The sequence below is a fragment of the Kryptolebias marmoratus genome, linkage group LG18, assembly GCF_001649575.2.
Source record: "Kryptolebias marmoratus isolate JLee-2015 linkage group LG18, ASM164957v2, whole genome shotgun sequence".
Lineage (NCBI taxonomy): Eukaryota > Metazoa > Chordata > Actinopteri > Cyprinodontiformes > Rivulidae > Kryptolebias > Kryptolebias marmoratus.
The window spans coordinates 17,424,360-17,446,701 of NC_051447.1; the positions used below are offsets into that span (position 1 = coordinate 17,424,360).

At 44.2% G+C, this 22,342-nt stretch overlaps 5 protein-coding genes and 1 long non-coding RNA gene across 10 annotated transcripts in view; 3 read left to right on the top strand and 3 right to left on the bottom strand.

The window, feature by feature from the left end:
* The window catches only part of celsr1a (cadherin EGF LAG seven-pass G-type receptor 1a), a 91,724-nt gene extending 83,477 nt beyond the window's left edge, over positions 1–8,247 (bottom strand). For all 3 annotated transcript variants that reach the window (XM_017429902.3, XM_017429900.3, XM_017429901.3), the window contains exon 1: positions 4,541–8,247. In XM_017429902.3, the coding sequence (XP_017285391.1) occupies positions 4,541–8,039 (3,499 nt within the window). In that variant the 5' untranslated portion in view covers positions 8,040–8,247. The remainder of the gene's footprint in view (positions 1–4,540) is intronic.
* Positions 699–4,110, top strand: LOC112451024. Its single transcript, XR_003039758.2, has 3 exons — positions 699–902; positions 3,311–3,512; positions 3,814–4,110. It is a non-coding gene; the product is annotated as an uncharacterized LOC112451024 (long non-coding RNA).
* Positions 8,248–9,280: 1,033 nt separating the features above from the next.
* trmu (tRNA 5-methylaminomethyl-2-thiouridylate methyltransferase) lies at positions 9,281–13,478 on the bottom strand. Its single transcript, XM_017429926.3, has 11 exons — positions 13,264–13,478; positions 12,904–13,069; positions 12,724–12,830; positions 12,068–12,190; positions 11,050–11,222; positions 10,920–10,973; positions 10,782–10,848; positions 10,596–10,696; positions 10,334–10,478; positions 10,156–10,238; positions 9,281–10,075 (listed from the first exon to the last, which is right to left on the bottom strand). The coding sequence occupies exons 1-11, from the start codon at positions 13,343–13,345 to the stop codon at positions 9,926–9,928; spliced, it is 1,251 nt and encodes a 416-aa protein (XP_017285415.1). The 5' UTR covers positions 13,346–13,478; the 3' UTR covers positions 9,281–9,925.
* On the top strand, positions 13,113–16,934 carry srr (serine racemase). 3 transcript variants are annotated; one of them, XM_037981228.1, is made up of 7 exons: positions 13,113–13,137; positions 14,783–14,960; positions 15,026–15,207; positions 15,300–15,430; positions 15,527–15,675; positions 15,755–15,844; positions 16,465–16,934. In XM_037981228.1, exons 2-7 carry the CDS (start codon positions 14,783–14,785, stop codon positions 16,704–16,706), a joined length of 972 nt encoding a protein of 323 aa, XP_037837156.1. In that variant the 5' UTR covers positions 13,113–13,137; the 3' UTR covers positions 16,707–16,934. The 3 variants fall into 3 exon arrangements, with proteins under 3 accessions (XP_037837156.1, XP_017285417.1, XP_037837155.1); XM_017429928.3 differs by lacking the exon at positions 13,113–13,137 and adding an exon at positions 13,510–13,627; XM_037981227.1 differs by lacking the exon at positions 13,113–13,137 and adding an exon at positions 14,085–14,266.
* tprkb (Tp53rk binding protein) lies at positions 16,847–18,220 on the bottom strand. The gene is made up of 4 exons (XM_017429930.3): positions 17,762–18,220; positions 17,497–17,619; positions 17,245–17,421; positions 16,847–17,045 (listed from the first exon to the last, which is right to left on the bottom strand). Exons 1-4 carry the CDS (start codon positions 17,900–17,902, stop codon positions 16,959–16,961), a joined length of 528 nt encoding a protein of 175 aa, XP_017285419.1. The 5' UTR covers positions 17,903–18,220; the 3' UTR covers positions 16,847–16,958.
* A 7-nt stretch (positions 18,221–18,227) lies between these two features.
* alg10 (ALG10 alpha-1,2-mannosyltransferase) lies at positions 18,228–22,342 on the top strand. Its single transcript, XM_017429925.3, has 3 exons — positions 18,228–18,560; positions 19,282–19,479; positions 19,565–22,342. The coding sequence occupies exons 1-3, from the start codon at positions 18,396–18,398 to the stop codon at positions 20,624–20,626; spliced, it is 1,425 nt and encodes a 474-aa protein (XP_017285414.1). The 5' UTR covers positions 18,228–18,395; the 3' UTR covers positions 20,627–22,342.

Below are 22,342 nucleotides of genomic sequence, written 5' to 3' on the forward strand. Positions count from 1 at the left end.
AGACAAACAAACCCTCTTTGAAATCTTACCTGCAAACACGTTTCTACTTTCTAGCTCACTCTCCAGCAATTACATAACTTCCTAATTTCTACTATTTAACTAAAAATCATGTTTTTTACAATTACCTGTCTCTACTTATCTATATAAAATCCCCTAAAACAAACAAAAAATGTAATTTTTATCACTGTTTTAACATAGTTAGACCTTTCTCTGTTATGGTTTATTGACAGAAACTGCGCGTCTTAAAGCAAACAACTTCCATTGAGAAAATTAAATTCAATTAAAAGCATCATCTTTAAGTAAAAGCGGCAGAAAACAAGACGACTATATTATACTATATTATCATTTGCAATTATATTTTTAAGAATTCATAACTATGTCAGGTCTGTAATACAGAGTCAAATGCTGATTTAAAAACTACATGATGGAAAAAGCTGGATCAAGTGATTTTTTTCTTCTTTTTGCTTCTAAAAAAGGTAATAAAATGTCCATTTTTTAATTCAGGTAGTAGCGAAACATCCAGTTTTTGCATAACACTGTATTCCCTCCTTACTAATCAACCCGTGAGTCTTTAAATTTAAGCTGAAGCTGACTGAGCACACTGGCAAAATGTTATTTCCTCCGAGCTCAAACTTCTCGTCTCACAGTGAGAATTTAATTGTGCTGGTTGAGAAAAAAGGGACGGACCTCCTGTTAAAAGACAGCGTCCTGGAGGGGCTGGGCGGTCCAGAACAGAAATGTGAAAAAGCCGAGCTATGCAAGTCCTCCGACGGGATTAAGAAGCAAAACCCAAGGCAGGGAAGCTCAACAAAAAAAAAAAAAAAAAAAAAAAGCCCCATGGGAGAGAAAAACGAGGGGAGCGTTGTAGGAGTGCGTGTAGCATCATGCCATTTCAGCTGAAGGTAAGAATAAAAAACACACAGACACAGAGATCAGAGCTTGGGTGGAAAAAGACGATTTAGCATCAATCATTCCTAATCGTTTAAGTAACAATCAGCTATGCAGCATCTCCATAAAACTCCACCTATAGCCTGTTTGTACATGCTTTAACATTAGCTGCTATCTGATCCACCAATCAAGTGAAAGCTTCCTGAAGACAAACACATCAAGTGTTGCCTTTTACATACAGAGAATGAATAAAAACCTACTAGTTTCTGATCAATACCCTTCCAATACCAAATATGACATGTTTACAACTTCATGTTTACTCTACATCCCATTTACATCAAATATTTGTTTACAGGAGACCAGTTTAGATCTCAGCTGAAGTCAGGAACCCTTTCAGGGGATTTTTTTAGCATCACTTTAGAAAATTCCTCATCTACGCTGCCAATAAAACAAAACAAAAAGAAACAAAAAGTCTGTTTCAGATGGTGCGTCATCCTGAGCTGGTGTTCAGCCTGCCGTTTCCAAGAGTCGTTGTGTCGTAACTGCAGAAACGAGTGGGCGAAACCGGGGATCGCTTCGTTTTACAGGAATTCACAACCCCGTCCTGATTCACTACGCAAGAAGACGTGAAGAGGAGGGCCGAGGACAAGCCACAAGCTGACAGATACACATCTGTCAGAACACAGAGAAAACCCTAAAGGTTTTAGGTGAAATCTGACGAGCTGCGATAAGAGCGCTTACAACGGAAACACAAGGCCCTGAACCACTGAACTGCAGTGCCACCGTCAAATGTGGACAGAGGAGGACAGATGGAGCTGTGTTGTGGCTATCAAAGTGTGTTAAACAAGTGTATCTTTGCTGAGTTATCAAGGTGCTCTTGTGTTTCAGGGAAAAGCTAGAAAACATTCTCAGGCCTGCTGTTCACAAGAATAAAAGCACCTCATTGGTTGGTTGTGAGGAAAGTGAAAAGTGCTAAAGTTCTTATGACAGATGGCACTCGGGGTCTTTTACATCCGAAGTACACTTCCATTAATGACATTACAGACATGAATAAACTGGGTCCTGATTTTCAGATTGTAAGATGTGCCAGAGAAAAAATCTCCACGCCACATGGCGACGGAGGAAAGGTCAAAACAATAACCACACTAAAGGACAAAATACTTGACCAGGGTAGTCGAAGGGGGTTGAATTCAAAGGACACATTCGGTGTCTTGTCTCCCCTGTGCTTGTTAAAGAGCTGATTGCCTCCAGTCCCCCCCAGGCTTTCCTCTCCCAAGAGCCTGAGGTCAAAAGGTCGACACATCGGGTAATGGTTACCAAACACTTGACATCACAGTGAACCCTAAAAACAAGATTTATTCCCAGTGTGATTGTATACATTAGTGCAATACTTATATATATTTCTGTGCAAGGAGCTACAGAATGAAGCGCTCCAGCACCCCACTGGGACCGTCAAGAGGTCGCCGTCGTCATGGCTACGCCAAAACTTGCGGGCCGTTATTGACGAGCGTGAATGCAGGGAGTGCTGAATGAGGGCCTGTAACCTGGAGAGAAGCTGCTTCGCAGGTCAACTACAGCCATAAAGCACTTAGAGAGAGAGAGAGAGGGGAAAAAAAAAGGACAATCTGTCCCTTTTCTGTTCAAGACGGAGACAAAGTGAGGGTCATTCAGAAAAATTACCGTCCGGGGGGGGGAAAAATAATAAAATGAGAGGACCTCTAGGGAAACCCTTAAACTCCCTGGTGAGTTTTAGACCAAAGCATGATGAGTAAGTTCAGTTCATTATCACATTTGTGTTTTTAATCACATAAACATGAGAGGAAAAAAAAAAAAAAAACAATCCACAAACTCAACACTGGGATTCCAGGGAGACATGAAAAGAGGAAATAAGGCAGATCCATTTCAACTAAAGGAAAACCGAGAAAATAAAGAAAGGAGTTAGGAATGGGTTTGACAGCTACTCGTGTATTTATTACGTTCAATGCTTTTTAAACATATCTATTATTGCATCACTACTTCCCAAATAGATCCAATCAAATCTTGAGATAGTTCTTAGACGTTTTTTGACCAAAAGCCACTCTTATTGCAATGTTGTAACATTCTGAATAAACAATTAACAACTGACAATATGCCCGATTTATCCAGTATATAAGGATTTTACTAAGACATGCCTCTGCTTCCCTTAATAAAAAAAGATCATAAATACTGGTTTAGTTTACCACCAACTTAAAGCCATTTGGTTATTACAAATTTAAGGCTCGTTTGAAACCATATCTTAGGAAACATCAAACCTATGATCATCGTAAAACTGCATATATGCATATTTTTTCCTTTACTCCCAACCTTTATCCTCTCAGTAGTGCATGTGTGCTGTTGGCTTTTGATTCTTTGCATATTTTATTTCACTTTATTCCTTTTTTAGGTGTTTTACCATCAACTTGTTGTGGGACTACAGGTGGAAAATTAGCACCTATGGCTAAATCTGGCTCATTTCCAGGGTAAACCCACGTTCATTAATGTGCATGGACCTGTTTATAGACCGTGAAAGGAGACGCAAACATATTCCACATTATCCTGGGGACGGAGCGCGATGCAGATTAAGTAACAAAGTCTAAATCCTGCAGGTACGGAATCACTGTTTCCTCCTCTTTGGCTGCTTTTGGGCAGATGAAAATGTCTAGAAACTTTAGTTCTGTTTACAGTTCACATCTTTAGCTAAACGACACACTTCTTAGACATTTTCTGCTGCTGGAGCTCGCACTGTTTGCATGATTCGGGTCAAAATGACAGTGCCACGCAAGAAATAAACCTTCCATAATCACGTGACAGTGTGATGTGAATACAAACCAATCTATAGTACCATTTAAAATAAATAAACTACATCAGGATATTTGACTGATCTGTCTTATGTGTCTTTTCTTGCAGAGTGAGTGCGTGAGGTGACCTTCGCTGCAGCAGTCATCCATCCAGTTAAAGTGAGAATGCTCCGGTGTTTGTCTCTGACTAATCTTTAACAATAAAGAACAAAGTCTTCCCTGAAAACGGGGAGACTCAGCAGTTTGAATGTCTCCAAATCCAAACCAAGAGAGCAACAAGTGGGGAAAAAAATCTTTTTGGTCTTTGTGTTTAAGTGCAACGATGAGCATCTTCCCACCAGATGTTCACCAGCCTCCCTGAAGCGCTTCTGCCACAAAACGGGGGAAGGAAATCCCTGGACTATGTACACACACACACACACACACACACACACACACTACCTGCATGTGCGTTTCTTCCTTTCACAGAAACCCATGTTAATTGCTACAACAAAGCAGTTCGGCTGTGAGGGTGCCCTGCAAAATAGCAGCTTTTTATTACCCAAACCAACCGCTTGTGCACAATAGTTTATCATTCAAAAGCAGCACAACCGGATCCAGCACACAGCCTGCAGCGAACACGCCAACTGATCACGCAGCCAGCGTTACAGCTGAAACCTGCCACTGTTTCTGCTCAGGAGAAAGTTTTGTATCGGCTGTCAAGTCAGATCATACTTCACACACTCCAGTTTTCATTCAGGTTTAGATCGTATTAACACATGAAACTGTTGACTAAGACAGGTTTTTCTAGGAGGAGGAAGAGAAAAAAAAGCTTGAAAATAAAGAGAATTACTCACCCGTGACGGAAATTTTCATGTTTGCTTCCAGAGGCCTGTCGTTGTTCAGGTCCTTGCTTAGTCTCAGATCCCCGGTGTCTTGGTTTAACAGCAGCAGATTGAGCTCGTTCCCGAATTCAAACTTGTACCGCAGCGTATCCGACACGTCCGGGTCGTGAGCTGGCACCTTTCCGATAATTCCTGTTGGAAAACTGTTGGACTTGTTGGTGACATAGTTGTTGAAGATGATCTCGAAGTCGTGCAGCACGGGTTTGTTGTCGTTCATGTCCTTCAGGAGGATGTGCACAGTAGCCCGGCTCACCAGCGGCGCTGATGTGGCCTGGACCACGATGACATACTCGGTTTTGGTCTCATAATCCAAGTTTGTGAGTACAGTGAGGTCTCCGTTCAAATCGTTCAGATGAAAAACCTTTAGGTTATTCCCTTCTATGATCTGATACAGGATCTGAGCATTGGGGCCTTCGTCCGGGTCGGTGGCAGTGATTTGAGCTATCACGGATTCCACCGGGCTGTTCTCCTCCACTTCAATGAAAAGCTCGTCCTTCTCGAACACAGGAGCGTTGTCGTTTATGTCTTGGACAACAATATGAACCAAAACGGATGCTGTCCGAGGAGGAGACCCCTTGTCTACAGCAAAGGCCTTCAAATTGTACACAGGAACATTCTCACGGTCCAGTTTGCGGTTGGTTCTGATGATACCAGAGTAAGGCTCAATCATAAAATCCCCCTCTCCATCATCGCCACCCTGAAAAGTGTAGCTCACCCTGCCATTGGAGCCAGAATCTCTGTCTGAAGCAGAGATCTGGAGTACACTGGTCAACTTTGGTGCATCTTCAACTATGGACCCCTGGTAATCATCTCTGAAGAACTGAGGAGTATTATCATTAGCATCCTCGATGATGATCTCCACATAGGTGGTATCAGATTTCTGAGGGATCCCATTGTCTCTGGCAATAATGGCTAAAGTGTAGGACGCCTGGTCTTCATAGTCGATTTCTGTTTGTGTTGTAATGGTACCTGTATCCGGGTCAATCTTAAACTCGGGAACATTGTCCTCCATGGCATACGTGATGCGAGCATTCTCCCCTGTATCTTCGTCTGTCGCACTGATCACCCCCACGACGGAGCCCACCGGATCCGATTCGCAGAGCGTCACCTGGTAGTTGGCGCTTTGGAAGACGGGCCGGTGCGTATTGGCATCCGTCACGTTGATGAACACCTGAGCTGTGTCAGAGAGCGTTCCGTCGCTGGCGGTTACTGTCAGGACAAACTGCCGCTCCTGCTTGTAGTCCAAAGGGAGCGCCAAGGTGATGAGGCCGCCGCCGCTCTGGCTTGTGATGGAAAAGCGATTTCTGGTGTTGCCACTGGAGATCTGATACGTCACCATGCTGTTACTGTCCCGATCTATGGCCGTAACTGTCAACACGCTGGTCCCCACCACAGAATCTTCATTGATCTTCCACGAGTAGGTCGACTCGGTAAACATGGGCACGTTGTCATTCACATCCAGCACTGTGATGCTGACGCTGGCTGAGGCGGACATCACTGGCGTCCCATGGTCTCTCGCCTCCACGCCAAAGGTGTAGAACTCCGTGGACTCCCTGTCCAGCTCTTCGCTCACCGTAATCCAACCAGTGCTGTTGTTGATGGTGAACGGAAAACCAGACACGGTGTCGGTGAGCCGATACGCGAGACGAGCGTTCTCTCCAGAGTCGCTATCAATCGCGCGAATTTGGATAACAGAAGATCCGATGTGCACGTTTTCGAACACCGAAGCCTGAAAGGGTGTACTAACAAATATGGGGGCGTTGTCATTGACATCCACCACTTGAACCACCACTAACCCCGTGCTATTTATCAGTGGAGGCCTGCCACCGTCCTGAGCTTTAATCCGTATAGGATACTGCTGTTTCATCTCAAAGTCCAGAGGGTTGATGACGTTGATCTCACCAGTGGGGGAGTGGATGTAGAAATGACCTAGATTGTTGCCACTAATGATGCTGTAGTGAACTTTGGCGTTGTTTCCCTCATCTTTGTCCGTTGCGTTCACACTGATGATTTTTGTGTTGACTGCAACGTTCTCTGGGACCTGCACGACGTACTGCTTCTCACTGAACTGCGGATAGTTGTCGTTCTCATCCTCCACAGTGATGTGAACAGTAGCGGTGGCGGTCAAAGGATGAGGGTCTTTGCCCTGATCGCTGGCCTCCACTATCAGCTTGTACTGGTCCCGCGTCTCCCTGTCGGGCCGCTCCCTGATCTTCACAAGGCCAGTCTTTGGGTCGATCTCGAACACGGAGTTCACACCGCCTTCGTTCACGATTTTATAAATCATGTTGGCGTTGGAGGGAGCGTCGCCATCAGTGGCACGGATTCTTTTCACCTCGTAGCCAACTTCCACATTCTCCCTGATTTTGACTTTGTAATCCTTTTCCTCAAAAGCGGGGACGTGGTCGTTCTTGTCACTCACTGTGACAGTGAGATAAGTAGCAGCAGTTCTTGGGGGACTGCCATTGTCAGTTACCGTAACTTTGAACATATGAGTGTCTTGTTGCTCCCTGTCAAGTGCCTTTTCGGTTGTTATGCACCCTGTCTTTTCATCAATTTTGAAAAGCTTTTTAGACCTATTGTCAAATATAGGCTCCATGATGTATGTCAGCCTCCCTGCCTCTCCATCATCCGGGTCAGTTGCCTTCAGGGTGATGACCTGAGTGTCCTTGGGCTCGTTCTCGGGCACAGACACCTGAAAGCCGTTGAGCTGGAACTGCGGAGGGCTGTTCACTTGTCGCTTCCTCCTGGGCAGCAGTTGACCGGGCTTTCCGTGGGCCGTTTCCGACACGGATCCGCGTTCAAGCGTCAAACTCAGCTGCACATTAAGACCGCCGTGCAAAGCGCAGTGCAAATTCACCTTTCCTCTGTGCTCAACACAAAAGTCGTTGACCAGGAAAAAATCCCCACGTCTGAACACAGCAACAAAGTCTTTTCCAACACACTTGGTGTTTAAAGGGGCAATGCTCCGTGTAAAAGTTGGCAAAAGTTCGGTTACATTCAATAACAGCTTACCTGCGTGTAAACAGGAAGTTGTCTTCAGTTTTAAAAAGTGTTTAATGTAAATGTCTGGCTTACTTGATGCTTTCTTTCTCTTGTACTTAATAAAACAGTCCTGTCCGTGGATGAACACGTTAAAACGCGTGAGAACGGCGTCTCTGGACGCGGAGGAACCTGCTCTGAAATACACGGGCGCCGGGTTCCTCGGCGTGTGCGCGCACAGGACCGAGTGGGACAGGCGGACCTCCCCGCTGCGCCTCCCGACCTGCAAAAAGCTCTGGATGAACTCGGGAGATAAAGTCCTGTCCAGCCCGTGTGTCCAGCCGGGACCGAGCGACAGGTTCGCCAGGAGGCTCCCGGGCGGCGACGTCTCCGAGAGGTGCATCTCCAAACAGCCCGCAAGGAGCGGGACGGTCAGCAGGAGGCAAACCCAACGCACCGGCGGCTCCATGCCCGTTTACCTGTCCGATCCCAAGCCAAGTTCACTGAAACTCCTCCGCCCAGGGATCAACGCTCCCTCTCCCAGCACCGCGTTTTACTTTTGTCCCTCATGCTGAAGTTTTACTGCGGGGAAAGACGCCGGGTGTCCATGGTATCCGAGCCTCCACGGCGCGCGGCGGCTGCGTGAACCCACACCGAGTTTAAAATGAAGACAAAATGGCTCCGCCACCTCCTCCTCCTCCTCCTGCTTCTCCTCCTCAGCTTATTTCCATAAACCTGCTGTGCTCCCCACCCCTTAGGGACGCCTTCAGGTGGGGGGTGGAGGGGTTCCGATGGAGGTTTGGGACAAAATAAACACGATGGTGCGTAAAACCAGAACTAAATCCCCATTTTAAAAAGTTATAACAAGCTCAGCTGCATCATGAAAAGTTTTGAAAGTGGAGAATAAAAGAGTGAATAAAAAAGTTGGTATAAACTTAAGTAATTGCATCTTACTAAAAATTCTTGAATAAAAAAATGTAGCCATCATAATAATACATGTAGCCTAATAAAAATAACATAAAACACCTGCTTTCTTACTGTATAAAAAACAATAAATACTTGTTCATTTTCAAAACCCTATAACTATTTTCTTTAGGTATAAATGATTATTTTTGCTAAATATTCACTTTATGGTAATATTTTTTTAAAAGGAAGTGACGAATAAACAACTTAGCTAACACGCAGTTTAGCTAACCTGCATTTTAGCTAGCCGGTAATTAGCATGTGGGCTGAGAAAATAATATTTACGTAAAATTTATGAATATTGTTTTAAATTAACATAAAATACATGTCGCTACATTATATATATAAATTAGCCACATTTCTATTTTAACTTTTATTCACTGTATGCTACTAGCTAGGCTAATGCTAACTAAAAACGTACCTTTAATTCTCGTCAATTTCACTCACCGTTTTCAAGTCTTGTAGTTTTTTTTTTTCTCCTCAGAAAGTTTTAATAAAGCTATTAAGTCTTTTTAAAGGTGTAAAAAAACTGTATGGTATTTTTGAAAATAAACACGTTTTTAAACAATAACAATAAATGTAATTAAATTTAAACATAAACGTTTTGATTCTAATTCGGGTGATTTAAATCCAACAGATTCACCTTCAGCGGAGTGTTGTCCCACAGCGCCCCTGTGTGGCCTGATAAGGCACTGCATGCAAACAAATTTTCAAAAATATTTCTTCCTTTATTTAATTAAAATAGGAACCATTTCTTCTTCTTTAATCTCTTTCATAATATTATTTAATACATTTAAGTTTCATCCATTTCAGATCCAAAAACCTAAACGGAGGTCTTTGTAGCCAGTTTGAGTTTTTCTCTTTAAAGGTTTTTGCCGTAATAAAATGCAGACTTTGACAACTAATTTAAAACACTAGCCATGTATCTGCAAACAGTAAATACCATCTTTGAATCCTGAATTACAGAAGATCATGACAACGTTCACAGAAATAAAACAAAGCAAAGGCTCCTGTAGACTTCAGTCAACCTCAAGACAATAAAGGAGGAAATAAAAGGGAGAAAAGTTGAATTTTAAAAATAAACTCTGCACTTTATAAATTCAGTTATATGTACATGACAATTAGCAGCTGGTTTCTGTTGGTACCTGAGTGTCACGTTACCAGTCTGCATGTTTTCATTCTAACATTGTGTTTTCCTAAAGGAAAAAATTGTCTTTTTTGTCCACAATAACGCTCCGGATGATGCAACAACTTCCTGATTAAAAAAGTCTTTTCCTTTAAGATGAGGATACTTTTAGTTAGAAAACCATCAGATCGCATTGCAGTAAACCTCTTTGTTGTCTTATAAAAGTTGTGTTTAAAGACTAAGATCAGCCTCCATCCGAGTCCCTCTCAGCTGGCCGGTTCAGGCGTCGGCTGCTCTTTCTGCTGAGCGCTCGCCACCGTGCGCTCCCTGGCCCTCTGCAGCGTGTATTCACTCGGGCCCAGCTGGACGATCTTCCCGCTGCCCAGACACTCGTCGCCCCTGTAGAGCACCGCGAACTGCGGCAGGAAACCGACAGGATCAGTTTCTAATTCTCTCGTTAAAACCGATATTTCAGCTTCGACGCGTTGGCCGTTACCTGTCCAGGTGTGAGCGCTCTGACCGGCCGCGAGAGCGAAACCCACACGGAACCGTCCGCATTCAGCGTCACCGTGCAGGGAACTGCAAAGCACGGAATGAAATCGTGTTTCTTTTTTTGTTTTTTTTTTTTAAATGTGAATTCTGCTCGTTCAGAGCAGATCTGGAAACAGACTCACCGAGCGGCATCTGGTGGATGAAGCGGAAGTGACACTCCAACATCTGGGTCCTGGCCAGCTCGAGAGGCGGGTCCACGGATATCCAGTGGAAGCAGTCGGTTCGAACCGTGTCACAGAAGAGAGCTGGGTGGCTCGTAGTCGGAGCCTGAAAGCAGAAGAGGGGATTAAATTACACCTGTGCTCAGGTCTTCCCAGCCCTCAGAGAGCACAAACACCGCCCTCTGGTGGGAGTTCGAGGCATTACACGTTTTCTGTTTCTCACCACAAACACATCTCCAGTAACAACATCTTTGTCCACCACAAACCACGCATCTCTCTGCCCTCCTATCCGCGCCCTCTGACCCAACGTCAGAGTGAACCAACCTGGACGCGCAGAAGAGACACGTTAAGGGACAAAAATATGTCCTCTGTTTTAGCAACCAAACGCTGAAGACAGCCGCAGACGTACCTTTGTGTCTTCCCATGACGGTGCCGTCCTCGATGGAGACAAAGTTCCCAGGTTTAGGCTCGAGATACTAAAAAGATGAAACAAAACAGCGGGAGTTTATCGTCACCGAAAGCAGGAATAAAGAATAAAAGTTCTCACCTCCAAGATGAAGCTCTCAAAGTTCCTCTCTCCGATGAAGCAGATGCCCATGCTCTGAAAAAAAAAATAAAAATCAAACCTTGTGAACAGAAACTTCTGTTTTTACTGTAAAAAGGTTTTATCTTCACACCTCCTTCTTCTTCAGCACGTGGTGGAACCCCGCTTCGGCCGCCATCTTCTTCACAAAGTCCTTGGTGAGGCCGGCGAGCGGGAAGACGGTTCGCCGCAGGGCATGCTGGGAGATCTGGCTGAGGAAGAAGGTCTGGTCTTTGACCAGATCTGCTCCCTGGTAGAGCTTCACAGCTGGAGAGACGAGCACAGGGCAAAGGGTCTGAAGGGAGCCGAATAATCAGCCGAAACTTTAGGCTCAGTAAGAACAAAGAGCGAGAAACGAGAGCTGAAGCTGAGCTGCTGCAGCGAAAACAAAGAAAATCAGCAGAACTAGTTTTAAAAGCTAATTTAGCTAGAATCTTAGCAAAAAGCTAAACATAGTAAAAGCTTGGCAAATGGTAAAATGAGCTAACTGTAGCCAAAAGCTAAAATGAGCAAAACAGCAGTATAAAGCTAAATGCAGCAAAACAATAGCTAAAAGCTAACTGTAGCAAAACTGGTGTTAATACCTAAAATTAGCAAATACCTTACCTTAAAACAAAAATGAGCAAAACAGTAGCTAAAAGTTAAATGCAGCAAAACGGTAGCTAAATGCCAACTGTAGCAAACAATAGCTAAAAGCTACCTGCAGCAAAATTGGAGCTAAAAGCTAAAATTAGCAAGACCTTTGCAAATGGCTGAAATTAGCAGAAACCTTACCTTAAAACAAAAATGAGCAAAACAGTAGCTAAATGCTAACTGTAGCAAAACCACAGCTAAAAGCTAAAATTATCAAACTTGTACCTTATAGCTAAAGAGGGCAAGACGGTAGCTAAAAGCTAAAAGTAGCACAAAGCTGTACACTGAAGCAGATTTTAATGAGAACAATGTTTTGAAGGAATTGAGATCCTAAAATAAGTTTTTTGTTTTTAATAAAGTTAAATAAATCATAAATAATAAAAGTCTCCTTCGTCCTCGATGAGCTGAACGTTTCCACATCTGAACAGAAGAAGCTCCAGGCAGGAAAACCCGACGAAGTTCAGGAGTGGAACACGTACGGTTTGGGATCTCGAAGCGGTCTCTGAAGAGCGTGGTGGGCGGGGGCGAGGAAGACTGCTGGAAAACCTCCTCGTCTTCCTGGGACGTCCGGGCGTAGTGGCCGGTCGCCACTGCGTCGGCGCCTAAAACACGAGAGCAGCACACGGAGAGATTTCACCAAAATCATCTAAAATGGTTGCAAAGATCTCGCTTCAGCAGGATGAGCACCAATCACAGGATTCTTCTTTCCTGTTTCCATCTAAAAACTACAATTAGCATCAAAAAATTCTTTTCTCTCTCATTTCCAGTTACCTGTGTGTTTATGGCAACTAAAATCTTTTATATTTCCTCCTAAAAGCACCCTAAAACAGAGCTTTCACTCCCTGCTGATAAATGGATAACATAAACCTGTACAGTATCCCAGATAAACCTAATTTTTCCTGAAAAACCTTAATTTTAAATAAACTGCAGCTGTGTCGGACTTGATATTTGCTTAAAAATCTAAAAACTAAATAATCTGATTTACTATTAGATTGGCCGGCATCACCAGACACTTTAAAATTTGAAGAAAAATCTGTTTTCTAACATTTTCTCAGAAAAAAAGCACATTTTAAATGCAAAACAAACCAAATGCTCCTATTAACTTGTCACAATAAACATACAGTTGACTACGTACCCAGAGTGTTGACAGCGTACTTGTGAAAAAGGTTGAATTTGATGTGTTTGTTGCAGAGTATATCAGGATTTGGAGTCCTTCCCTTCTCATACTCCTTCAGCAGGTAGCTGCAAACACATGGAGACCACTTCTGATAACAATATGGATCAATAATAACTGATCAAGGTGGCTCATTTTTACCTGAAAACATTATGCCAGTACTCCTTGACATAGGACACCTGATGAAAGGAGATGTCCAGGATCTGACAGACCCTGTAGGCGTCCTCGCAGTCCCTCTCCGTGGTGCAGACCCCCCTCTCATCCAGGGAGTCCCAGTTCCTCATGAAAACTCCTGTCACCTTGTAACCTTCAGGCAGCACACACCAGATTCACCGGCAAAACAAGCGACTTTAAGAACAGACGTTTTAAAGCTCGGTAAAAATACAGTTCTGTGTGTCTAACAGTGGTTTACCTTTACTAAAATACTGTTTCTAACTATTCGGCGACACTTTTTTCTTCATAAAAGCGACCTCAGGTGGGTTTCTGACCCATTTTCCTCACCTCGTCTCTTCAGTATCAGAGCCGCCACGGAGCTGTCGACTCCTCCGGACATGGCGCACACGACGTGTCGGACCAAACCCATTTTATTCCCCGCTTAAAATACATTTAAATGACATTTAAACGAAACATTTGTAATTTATGTAACGTTCTTTTTAGCTAACAGCTCCCAACGTGTTTTTTTTTTTTAATCCGGGGAAGAAATGCGTCCGACTTGAAACGCGTACCAAACCGGAACCACTGCGCAGAAGGGGGGGCGGAAAAAGTGTAACACAGTCAACTTAACGGATTGTAGCCCGCAGAAGAAGAAAAAAAACAAAACAAAACAAAACAGGGAACTGGTGGAAGAGAACCTGGAGAGGTGGAGGTATGCATTTGAAAGACAAGGAATGAAAATCAGAAGGAGAGGGAGGCAGGTGGAGCAGCAGAGGTCCCAAAGCTGCAGGACTTCAAGGATTTAGGGTCCAGGACAAAGGGGAGGGGGGAAAAAAGGTGAAGAAGAGAGTCCAGGCAGGATGGAGACAAGTTCCAGGAAGGATCTGTGACTAAAGGGTGGCAGCAAAGATCAAGGGAAAGGTTTACAGACAGTGGTGTTGGACGGTTTGGAGACAAAAAGACAGGAGACAGAACAGGAAGTGTCAGAGCTGAAGATGTTGAGGTTCTCCTCGGGAGGGACGAGGATGGACAGGATTAGGAATGAGGACATCAGAGGTCCGGCACAGGTTGAAGGACTGGGAGATAAAGTTAGAGACGGTTTGGACATGTGCAGAGGAGGGACAGAAGGATGTTAGAGACAAAGAGGACATATATGGATGCAGTTAGAGGACATGGAGGGAGCTGGACTGAGGACACAGGACGCAGAAGACAGAGTTAGATGGAGGAGGATGTCGCTGTGGAGACCCCTGAAAAAGTTCAAATAAAAAAATCCAGAAAGTTATTATTGTTCACAATCTGCTTCAGTTTCCTTAAAATATGACAAATAATCTAAAACAGGACTGATAGATCGGTATGTTCTCCGTTTTATTTAAATATTTCACACTAAAAGTACAAACTATCAGTTGAAGTTTTTCATTTATGACCAGTTTTCTGTAAGAAAAGGATGAAACTGTCTAATTTAATCTATTTTAACCCTGTTTGTAATCGATATGTGGTTTTTATGCGTCCTGTTTTCTTGTAATCACTGGAAACTCAAGTCACATTTTTATTATAATTTATTTTAAATTGTTCAGTTTGAGAAACAAGAAATCAACCTCCTACACTGACTGTCCTTTTATCAACTTATCAGCTGCTTCTTTTAGTTAGTAGCTTTCTTGTTTCTATAGCCTTAAATTTTTGTAGCTATTTTTTCCCTTTGGTCAATTTTCTTTAGCGTTTCTAATCTGCAGCATGCAAATATTGGTTTAAAAACGAGGATCAAGTCAAATATTTTGAATTGTTTTGCATTAATTCAAGCCGTTTAGCCAAATAAAACCACGATGGGTTAAACTCTTTGCACATTTCTTGACTTTTGACGGGTTTCCAGATGAGTCAGGTGTCCGCAGACGCTGTCACTCTGGACTTCCTGAAGGAAGCCAGAGAGACGGTGAGGACCAGCCCGCTGGGTGTCATCAGGACTCCCATGATCCCCTGGAGTCGGACCACTCTGCCGCCGAGCGCCGGCTGCAGCGTCCAGCTCAAACTGGAGAACATGCAGAGAACCGGTGAGTGGGAACCGTTTCAGCTCAGCGCCGGAAGACCGACCTGCTGACCCGCTTCTGATCGGCAGGGTCCTTCAAAATCAGAGGAGTGGCCAATCAGTTTGCCAGGCGACCGAGGGGGGGCCGTTTCGTCACCGTGTCTGCAGGGAACTACGGGAAGTCGTTTGCATTTGCCTCAAAGCACTATGGGTCGAAGGGGAAGGTGGTGATGCCAGAAACTGCCCCGGAATCCAGGGCCGTCCTCATACAGGTCAGCCGCTAAAGTGAAACCAGAAGAGCTTCGTTTATTTCTAGATTTCTCTGTTTAAATACGATGACTTCAGATCTTATTGTTGCCTTCAGAGTTTCGGAGTGGAGGTGGAGCGAGTTCCTACGTCCTCTCTGATGACCGCCGTGAACCGCTGCGTTCAGGACGACAACATGACCTTCCTGCATTCCTTCGACGACCTGGATCTCATCGCCGGACACGCCAGGCGCGTTACCGTTTCACACGCTTTAAACACGTATTCTGTCCCGTTTATCCAAGTGATATTCTGTTATCTCCCCCGTCCCGTCCCGTCGACGAGCAGCCTGGGCCTGGAGCTGCTGGAGGAGGCGCCGGACCCCGATGTGGTGGTGGTCTGCTGTGGCGGAGGCGGGCTGCTGGCTGGGGTCGCCGCCGCCATCAAACTGTCAGGCTGTGATAAAACCAGGATCTACGGCGTGGAACCAGAAGGAGGTAAAACAAATCGACTGAGATAAGTAAAACCAAGTCAGAGTTTGAATTAGTTGAGTTTTTTTTTTTTTTTTTAACCCAGCCTGCACGATGTACAAAAGCTTCATTGAGAAGAAGCCGGTGGGGATGGACGTCAAGAGCATCGCCGCGGGCCTCGCTCCTCCTTTTGCAGGTTTGTTTCTGTTTTTAACACTTTTACAGCCACAGTTCAGAAAAAGTTCTAAAAAACTGAGTTCAAGGATTTGCAAATCTCATAAAGTCATATTTTATTCACAACGGAACACAGTAAAGTGTTGAAACTAAGAAATTGTGCCGTTTTTAAGACAAAAACAAGGTCATTTTTTAAATTTTATGGCAACCTGCCTCTCTGATGTTATGGTGCTGCATCAGTGCCTCTTCCACATCTGGAAAGGAACCATCATTGCAGAAAAGTCCATGCAGGTTTTAGAACATCTGCTCCCATCCAGATGACGTCTTGCATATTTCAGCAACACAATGCTAAACCTCAGACCCGAGACGTGGCCCCGTCCCAACGTTTTGGAGACGTGTTGCTGCCATAAACATCAAAATAACCAGAATTTTCCTAAAAATTGTATAATTCCTCTGTTCAAACATTTGATATATTTACTATGTTCCATTGTGGATGAAATACAGATTTATGAGATCTGCAAATCATTGCATCCTGTTTTTATTTAGACAACACTCCAGCTCTTTTGGATTTGTTGTTGTACCTCTCCGTTTCTTCCTGTTTGAACTCTGAAACAGTTTTTTTTTTTTCTCCCCCGTCTCCAGGCCGGCTGCCTTTCGAGCTGTGTCAGCGCTACGTGGAGCAGATCGTCCTGGTGAGCGACGACGAGATGAAGGCGGCGGTGTCCGCCCTCTACGGAGCCGGGCTGGTGGTAGAGCCGTCGGGCTCTGCCACCTTCGCTGCTCTCCTTCACGGCAGGATCCCCGATCTGGAGGGGAGGGAGGTCGTGTGCGTCCTCAGCGGAGGAAACATCGGGAAAGACGAGCTCGCCGACTTTCCAGACTGAAACTTTTCTTTCTCACAAGTCCATTCTAGCATCACGTTGTGGTGTGACACATGATTAAAAGCCATTCAGGCTCTCTAACTGCCTTTTATGTCTGTTTAAATGTACAATCATGATGCAAAAAAATACACTGAGTACAAATATTAATCCAAATCTTTTGAGCTTGTAATGAAAACACAAAACCATACCTAACATCTTGTATGACAAAAATGCAATAAAAACTCAACGATGTTCTGGTTTTAAGTCCTTCTGGGGCTACATGACATCCTTGGCGGCCATTCTGCAGACAACTGCGTCGAGCAGACTCCCACATTTCTCTTCCTGGGGGGGGATTTTATACAGCTGGAACGAAGAGGAAAAAACAAGCAGAAGAGAGAATATGGCTTTTAAAAAAATGCTTCTTTACTTCAATGGTAGCAATCAGTTTCCCAGGATAATGTGGAACAAGTAAATTTAAACTCTGTTTAATCAGAAATGCCTCAAATACAACAGAAAATGCAACACATCCGGAGTCATTTTCCGATAAAACATATTAGTCCACCTTTTTGATCTTTGCTATGTCTGATAAAGAGGAGACATCGTCCACTGGAAGCTGCTGTCCGTCCACCATGGCCGTGATGTCTGACAGGGACGGCAGCTTGTCTCTCTTGTGAACCAGGACCACCAGAACAGAGTCATTGCCGTCCGAGATCCCAAATCTTTTAAAGGCCTCAGAGATCTGTGTCATGTGAGAATGAATAATCAAAAATGAAACAATAATGTTCTGATTGATCATTTACTTCATGTCGCTTACATTATTGGTAGGTGACAGGTTGAAGATTATTTCCGAGTTTAAAGTTCTGGTTTTCATTTTTCCAGCTGTTTGTAAATGAACAGCTTTGTTTGCAGCCACCAGTACCTGGAAAGGACTCAAGACCTGTGAATGTAAGCAAACCTTGAGTTTACACAAAGTTTTATTATATACATAAATATACAGCAGTTTTTAGCCGGTAAATGAGTTATAAAACACGTGTGTTTTAAACTTAAACGCAAAAATCATTTTAAAAATACTGTCTCACCATTGTGGGGTTGATTAGGGCACCATTTATTTTACCTTCCACCGCTTTTTGTCTCAACTCCGTCGCGTTTCGGACTTGTTTAAAAAGCACCTGTGTCACCGTTGTGTCCGGGTAAAGCTCCAGCCCTTGTGTGAGGTGCATCCTGACAGAAACGGTTCACAAAACGTGGCGAACTTATCTATTATTTGCGATTTTTTTTTACGCCGCTTCACGTGTGAAAGACTCGCGCAAACGTAGCGGGAACCATAATACTGCGACACCGCATGAGACGGAATGTCCTCAGCAGAAGACACGACGGAGAATGACGACATTCAGTTAAATTATATTTGAAAGAAAGTTTCATAGCGATTATATTTGAAATATTTTTTTAGACATTTGTAACGCTAACTATTTTTAGAGCAACCTGGGAACTAACGGTTAGAAAAGCGTTCCTCTACCGAGCCCATTTTCGAGGCGGACATCCGGCTGTATTTCCGTTTAGCGACACTGGATAAATTTCAACCTGTTTTTCTCCGGATTTAGGTTGTTTTGCGGCTTTTTTTCGCGTGGGCCTGATCACTATGCGTGATATACAACATATTATCAGTTAGCTTTGGAGCAAATCGACCGTTAGATCGTGTCCAGACGACAAAACATGGAGAAATTTGAAGGCTACATTTTCACGGCTCTCTGCAGCACCAACTTCTTGATCTCCTGCCTGCTCTTCTCTAAAATCACCCGGGAGCAGAGGGAGCCGTACATGGACGAGATTTTTCACATTCCTCAAGCTCAGAAATACTGCCATGGAAAATTCAACGAGGTACAATGATTATTTAAAAAAAAAGTCTTTAAAGCCAGAGTCCAAAACTGAGTAGCAGATTGAGATTAGGGGAAAGCGGGGAGAGAGTTTGTAGAGGTTTTATTACTCATCAGTCCCGATTTTGTTAGAGGTTTAAATGTTTAACTTGAAATACAGCACTCTTAAAATGCTTTAAAGCACGAAAACGAATACAAGAAAGACAGCACAGGTGCATAAAGACTGAAAAATGTATAAAAATGATGCTAAATGACAAAAAAAGAGCAAAACAAAGAGATGTTTGGTGTCTAGAACGATTCAGAGACACCAGATGACTCGAAATCGGTTACAATTTGATTAAATTAGGATTGTATGTCATTGTATTTGAGACTGAATTGGATTGCATGTATTTAAATATGAATTTTAGTCGTTTCTTTTCTGTACAGTTTGTCCAGAGATGATGATTGTTGTTGTTTATTTGGTTTGTCTTAAGTAAAAAACTGAATTGAAATGACCACTTAATAAAATAAAAACGAACAGATGAATAAAACGTCAATAAAACAATGGCAAAAAGATGTAAAATGTCAATAACTTAATTTGAAAATAGCTTTAATTGACCAAAAAGCTGTTTATACTCCATATCTGTCACCAGCTCATTAATTATTACCAACGGTAAGGAATCTATAACTTTGTGTTAAAATGAATAAACACCCACTTTTTTAAAATCTCGTTTCGGTTTGTGCAGTGGGACCCGATGATCACGACTCTCCCCGGCCTTTACCTGGTCTCTGTGGGCGTGATCAAACCTGTGGTGTGGCTCGCCGACCTGACAGGCGGCGTGGTGTGCTCCACGGCCATGCTGCGCTTCATCAACCTGCTCTTCAACTGCGGCAACCTCTACCTGATCTACCTGCTGATCTGCAAGCTGCACCTCAGGGAGAAGGTGAGGAAGGGGACGCTGGGACACACACACACACACACACGTGTTGGTCTGCTTGTTTCCTGACGTCGCGTCGCTCCTCTTCCAGACTCGAACCACCTCGCGGCGAGTCCTGTCGGCGCTGTCTCTGTCCACCTTCCCCGTGCTCTACTTCTTCAACTTCCTCTACTACACGGATGCGGGGTCGACCTTTTTCATCCTCTTCACCTACCTCATGACGCTCTACGGCTGCCACAAGGCCTCGGCGCTCCTCGGCGTCTGCTCTGTGCTCTTCCGCCAGACCAACATCATCTGGGTGGCCTTCTGCGCGGGCACGGTGGTGGCCGCCAAAATGGACGACACCTGGAGGACGGAACATACAAAGAAGAGGGACGAGAAGTCTCCTCCCTCCCAGGTCCCGCTGACTTTCAGTGGAGCTAAAAAAGTGATCCTTTTCTCTCTGGAGTTCTTCGCCTCGCTCAGTCACGTGAAGGCGGTGCTGCTGGTGGCCTGGCCTTACGCTGCGGTGGGCGTAGGTTTCCTCATGTTTGTGATATTAAACGACGGAATAGTAGTTGGTGACAGGACAAGCCACGAAGCCTGCCTCAACTTCCCCCAGCTCTTCTACTTCTTCTCCTTCTCCCTGTTTTTCTCCCTCCCCGTCTCGCTGTGTTACCACCGGGCCCTGCGGCTCCTCCAGGCTCTTAAAAAGCAGCCCCTCTTCTTCCTCTTCGTCACGGCTGTCTCTTTCCTCCTCGTGTGGAAGTTCACTTTCATCCACAAGTACCTCCTGGCTGATAACCGCCACTTCCCCTTCTACGTGTGGAAAAAGGTTTTCCAGAGGCACGAGCTGGTGCGTTTCCTCCTCGTCCCCGTGTACGTCGTCGCCGGCTGGAACTTCCTGGACTCCTTCAAGTCACGCTCGCTCTTCTGGAGCCTGGCCTACCTGGCGTGCCTCGTGTGCGCCACGGTTCCCCAGAAGCTGCTGGAGTTCAGGTACTTCATCGTGCCATACCTGATGTACCGCCTGCACATGCCGCTCCCCTCCCTTCCCAGACTCGTCGGGGAGTTCCTGCTGTACACCGCCGTAAACGCCGCCACCGTCTACGTCTTTGTCGCCAAGACGTTCCACTGGCCGGACAGCACGGCCACGCAGAGGTTCATGTGGTGAGGGGGGAGAGACGGACATCGGGGGCTTTCCCAGAACCTATCCCGCCTATCTGAGGGCAAAACCTCGGTCTCAAACGAAGCAATTTTTTCAGAGAATTGGGAATTTGTAGAGCTCGCATTGAAAAAAATCAAGATTTCAGTGCAAGTTTTGCAAGAAAAATGTAAAAAAAAGAGTTGATACACGAACATAATCGGTCATTGAAGCCTATTGGGAACAAAATTACCATCCGAACAAGCTTTTCACAAGCGTTTGGCCTTCCACGGGATGTAAAGGATGTAAACACGGGAAGCTGATGGCTTCTCTTTCCTTTTTTTTTTTTAACGACTCTAAATGTAAAACAAGTTGGTAACTGAAGCTGTACACAGACCAGATAAATCTGTTGGTACCCTTCCACGGTGATCAAAAGCACAACTGATGTTGATTGAAGCCAAAAGGCTCCAGTTTGGTCTCATCTGTTCCAGAAACTTCGGTTCTTGTCTTCTTCCCAGCTCGATCGGCTCCTTATCGGTCTGATCAACCTGGGGTCGCATTTCCTCTTGCGTCCACATCCTGGAAGGTTGGCTACAGTTCCATAAACCTTTTACTTTTTTATTACCATTGTCAGCTGGGGTCAGAGGAACCTGAAGCAGCTTGGAGATGGTACTTCTACCCTTTACCTTTAACGTGGACATCTCTGCGCTCCTCAGCAGATCTCTCCTGTTGTTTCTCTGCTCCATGTTCACCCAGTGACATGTTTGTTCTCCTTTAAATCGGTTAAATGGCTGCTGAATAGCTTCAAGTCACCTGAGAAACTAAAAACTTAGTTTAAAACGTGGCTATAATGCAAAGATTAATGATACCAACAAGTCTGCTCATTCTATTTGAGCACATCTTTGTGAAATAAACAACAAATCATTTCTTTTTTCTTCACACCCGTTTCTGTTTACTTCGTCCCACATTAAAGGCATTAATTGCCGTTAACTTAACAAAGCCTCGTTTCAGTGAGCTGTAAGGGAACCAACAAATTTCTCCACGTCTCTTTCAATAAAAGCTTCTTTTTTCCGCAGAAATGGGAATTTAAAGGACTTATATTTAAAAAAAAAATCAAACTTCCAGTCTTTTTACCAAGCCTGATTATTAAGAAATGTAACAACAATCAATACTCTTAAATAATTGGTCACTGTAGCCTGTTTGGAAGGGAGTTTACCATCAAAAAGAGCTTTTTTTAAAAACCTTTTTCCATTCATGAATCCTTCCACGGGGTCAAAGGATTTCCTTATGACTGTTTTTTTTTTTTTACTGTAACTGTAAAACTTTGTTCATGTAAGCTGCATATAAAAGAATAAAGAGACCAAAAGTGATGATAGCCATATTGTAAACCTTCGTTGGGATCCTGGGGTCACAGCCGGGTTTAACTGGGATTGGACGGTTTCTCCAGTAAAACCCTGAGGATCCACAACGAACCTGTCAGCGATTGTTCTTTTAGACGTTTTTTTATCCCCTCGGCGACGCTCTTGCCTTGTGCGACTCATTCAGCCGTTCTTTTCCCCCCACGTAAATGAGATTCTCTCCGCCGGGCTCAAAATTCTGTTCGGCATTATCGAGTTTTCAGTCTCCCGTTTGGTTTGTTGTTGCAAAATGTCCGGTTCTTTCCGTGTGTATCGTGTTCGTCCAGCTGTATGTAAGCTCCTCCCTTGTTGGTACAATTTTGAATAAAATCTCTTTCAGTAAAAAAAA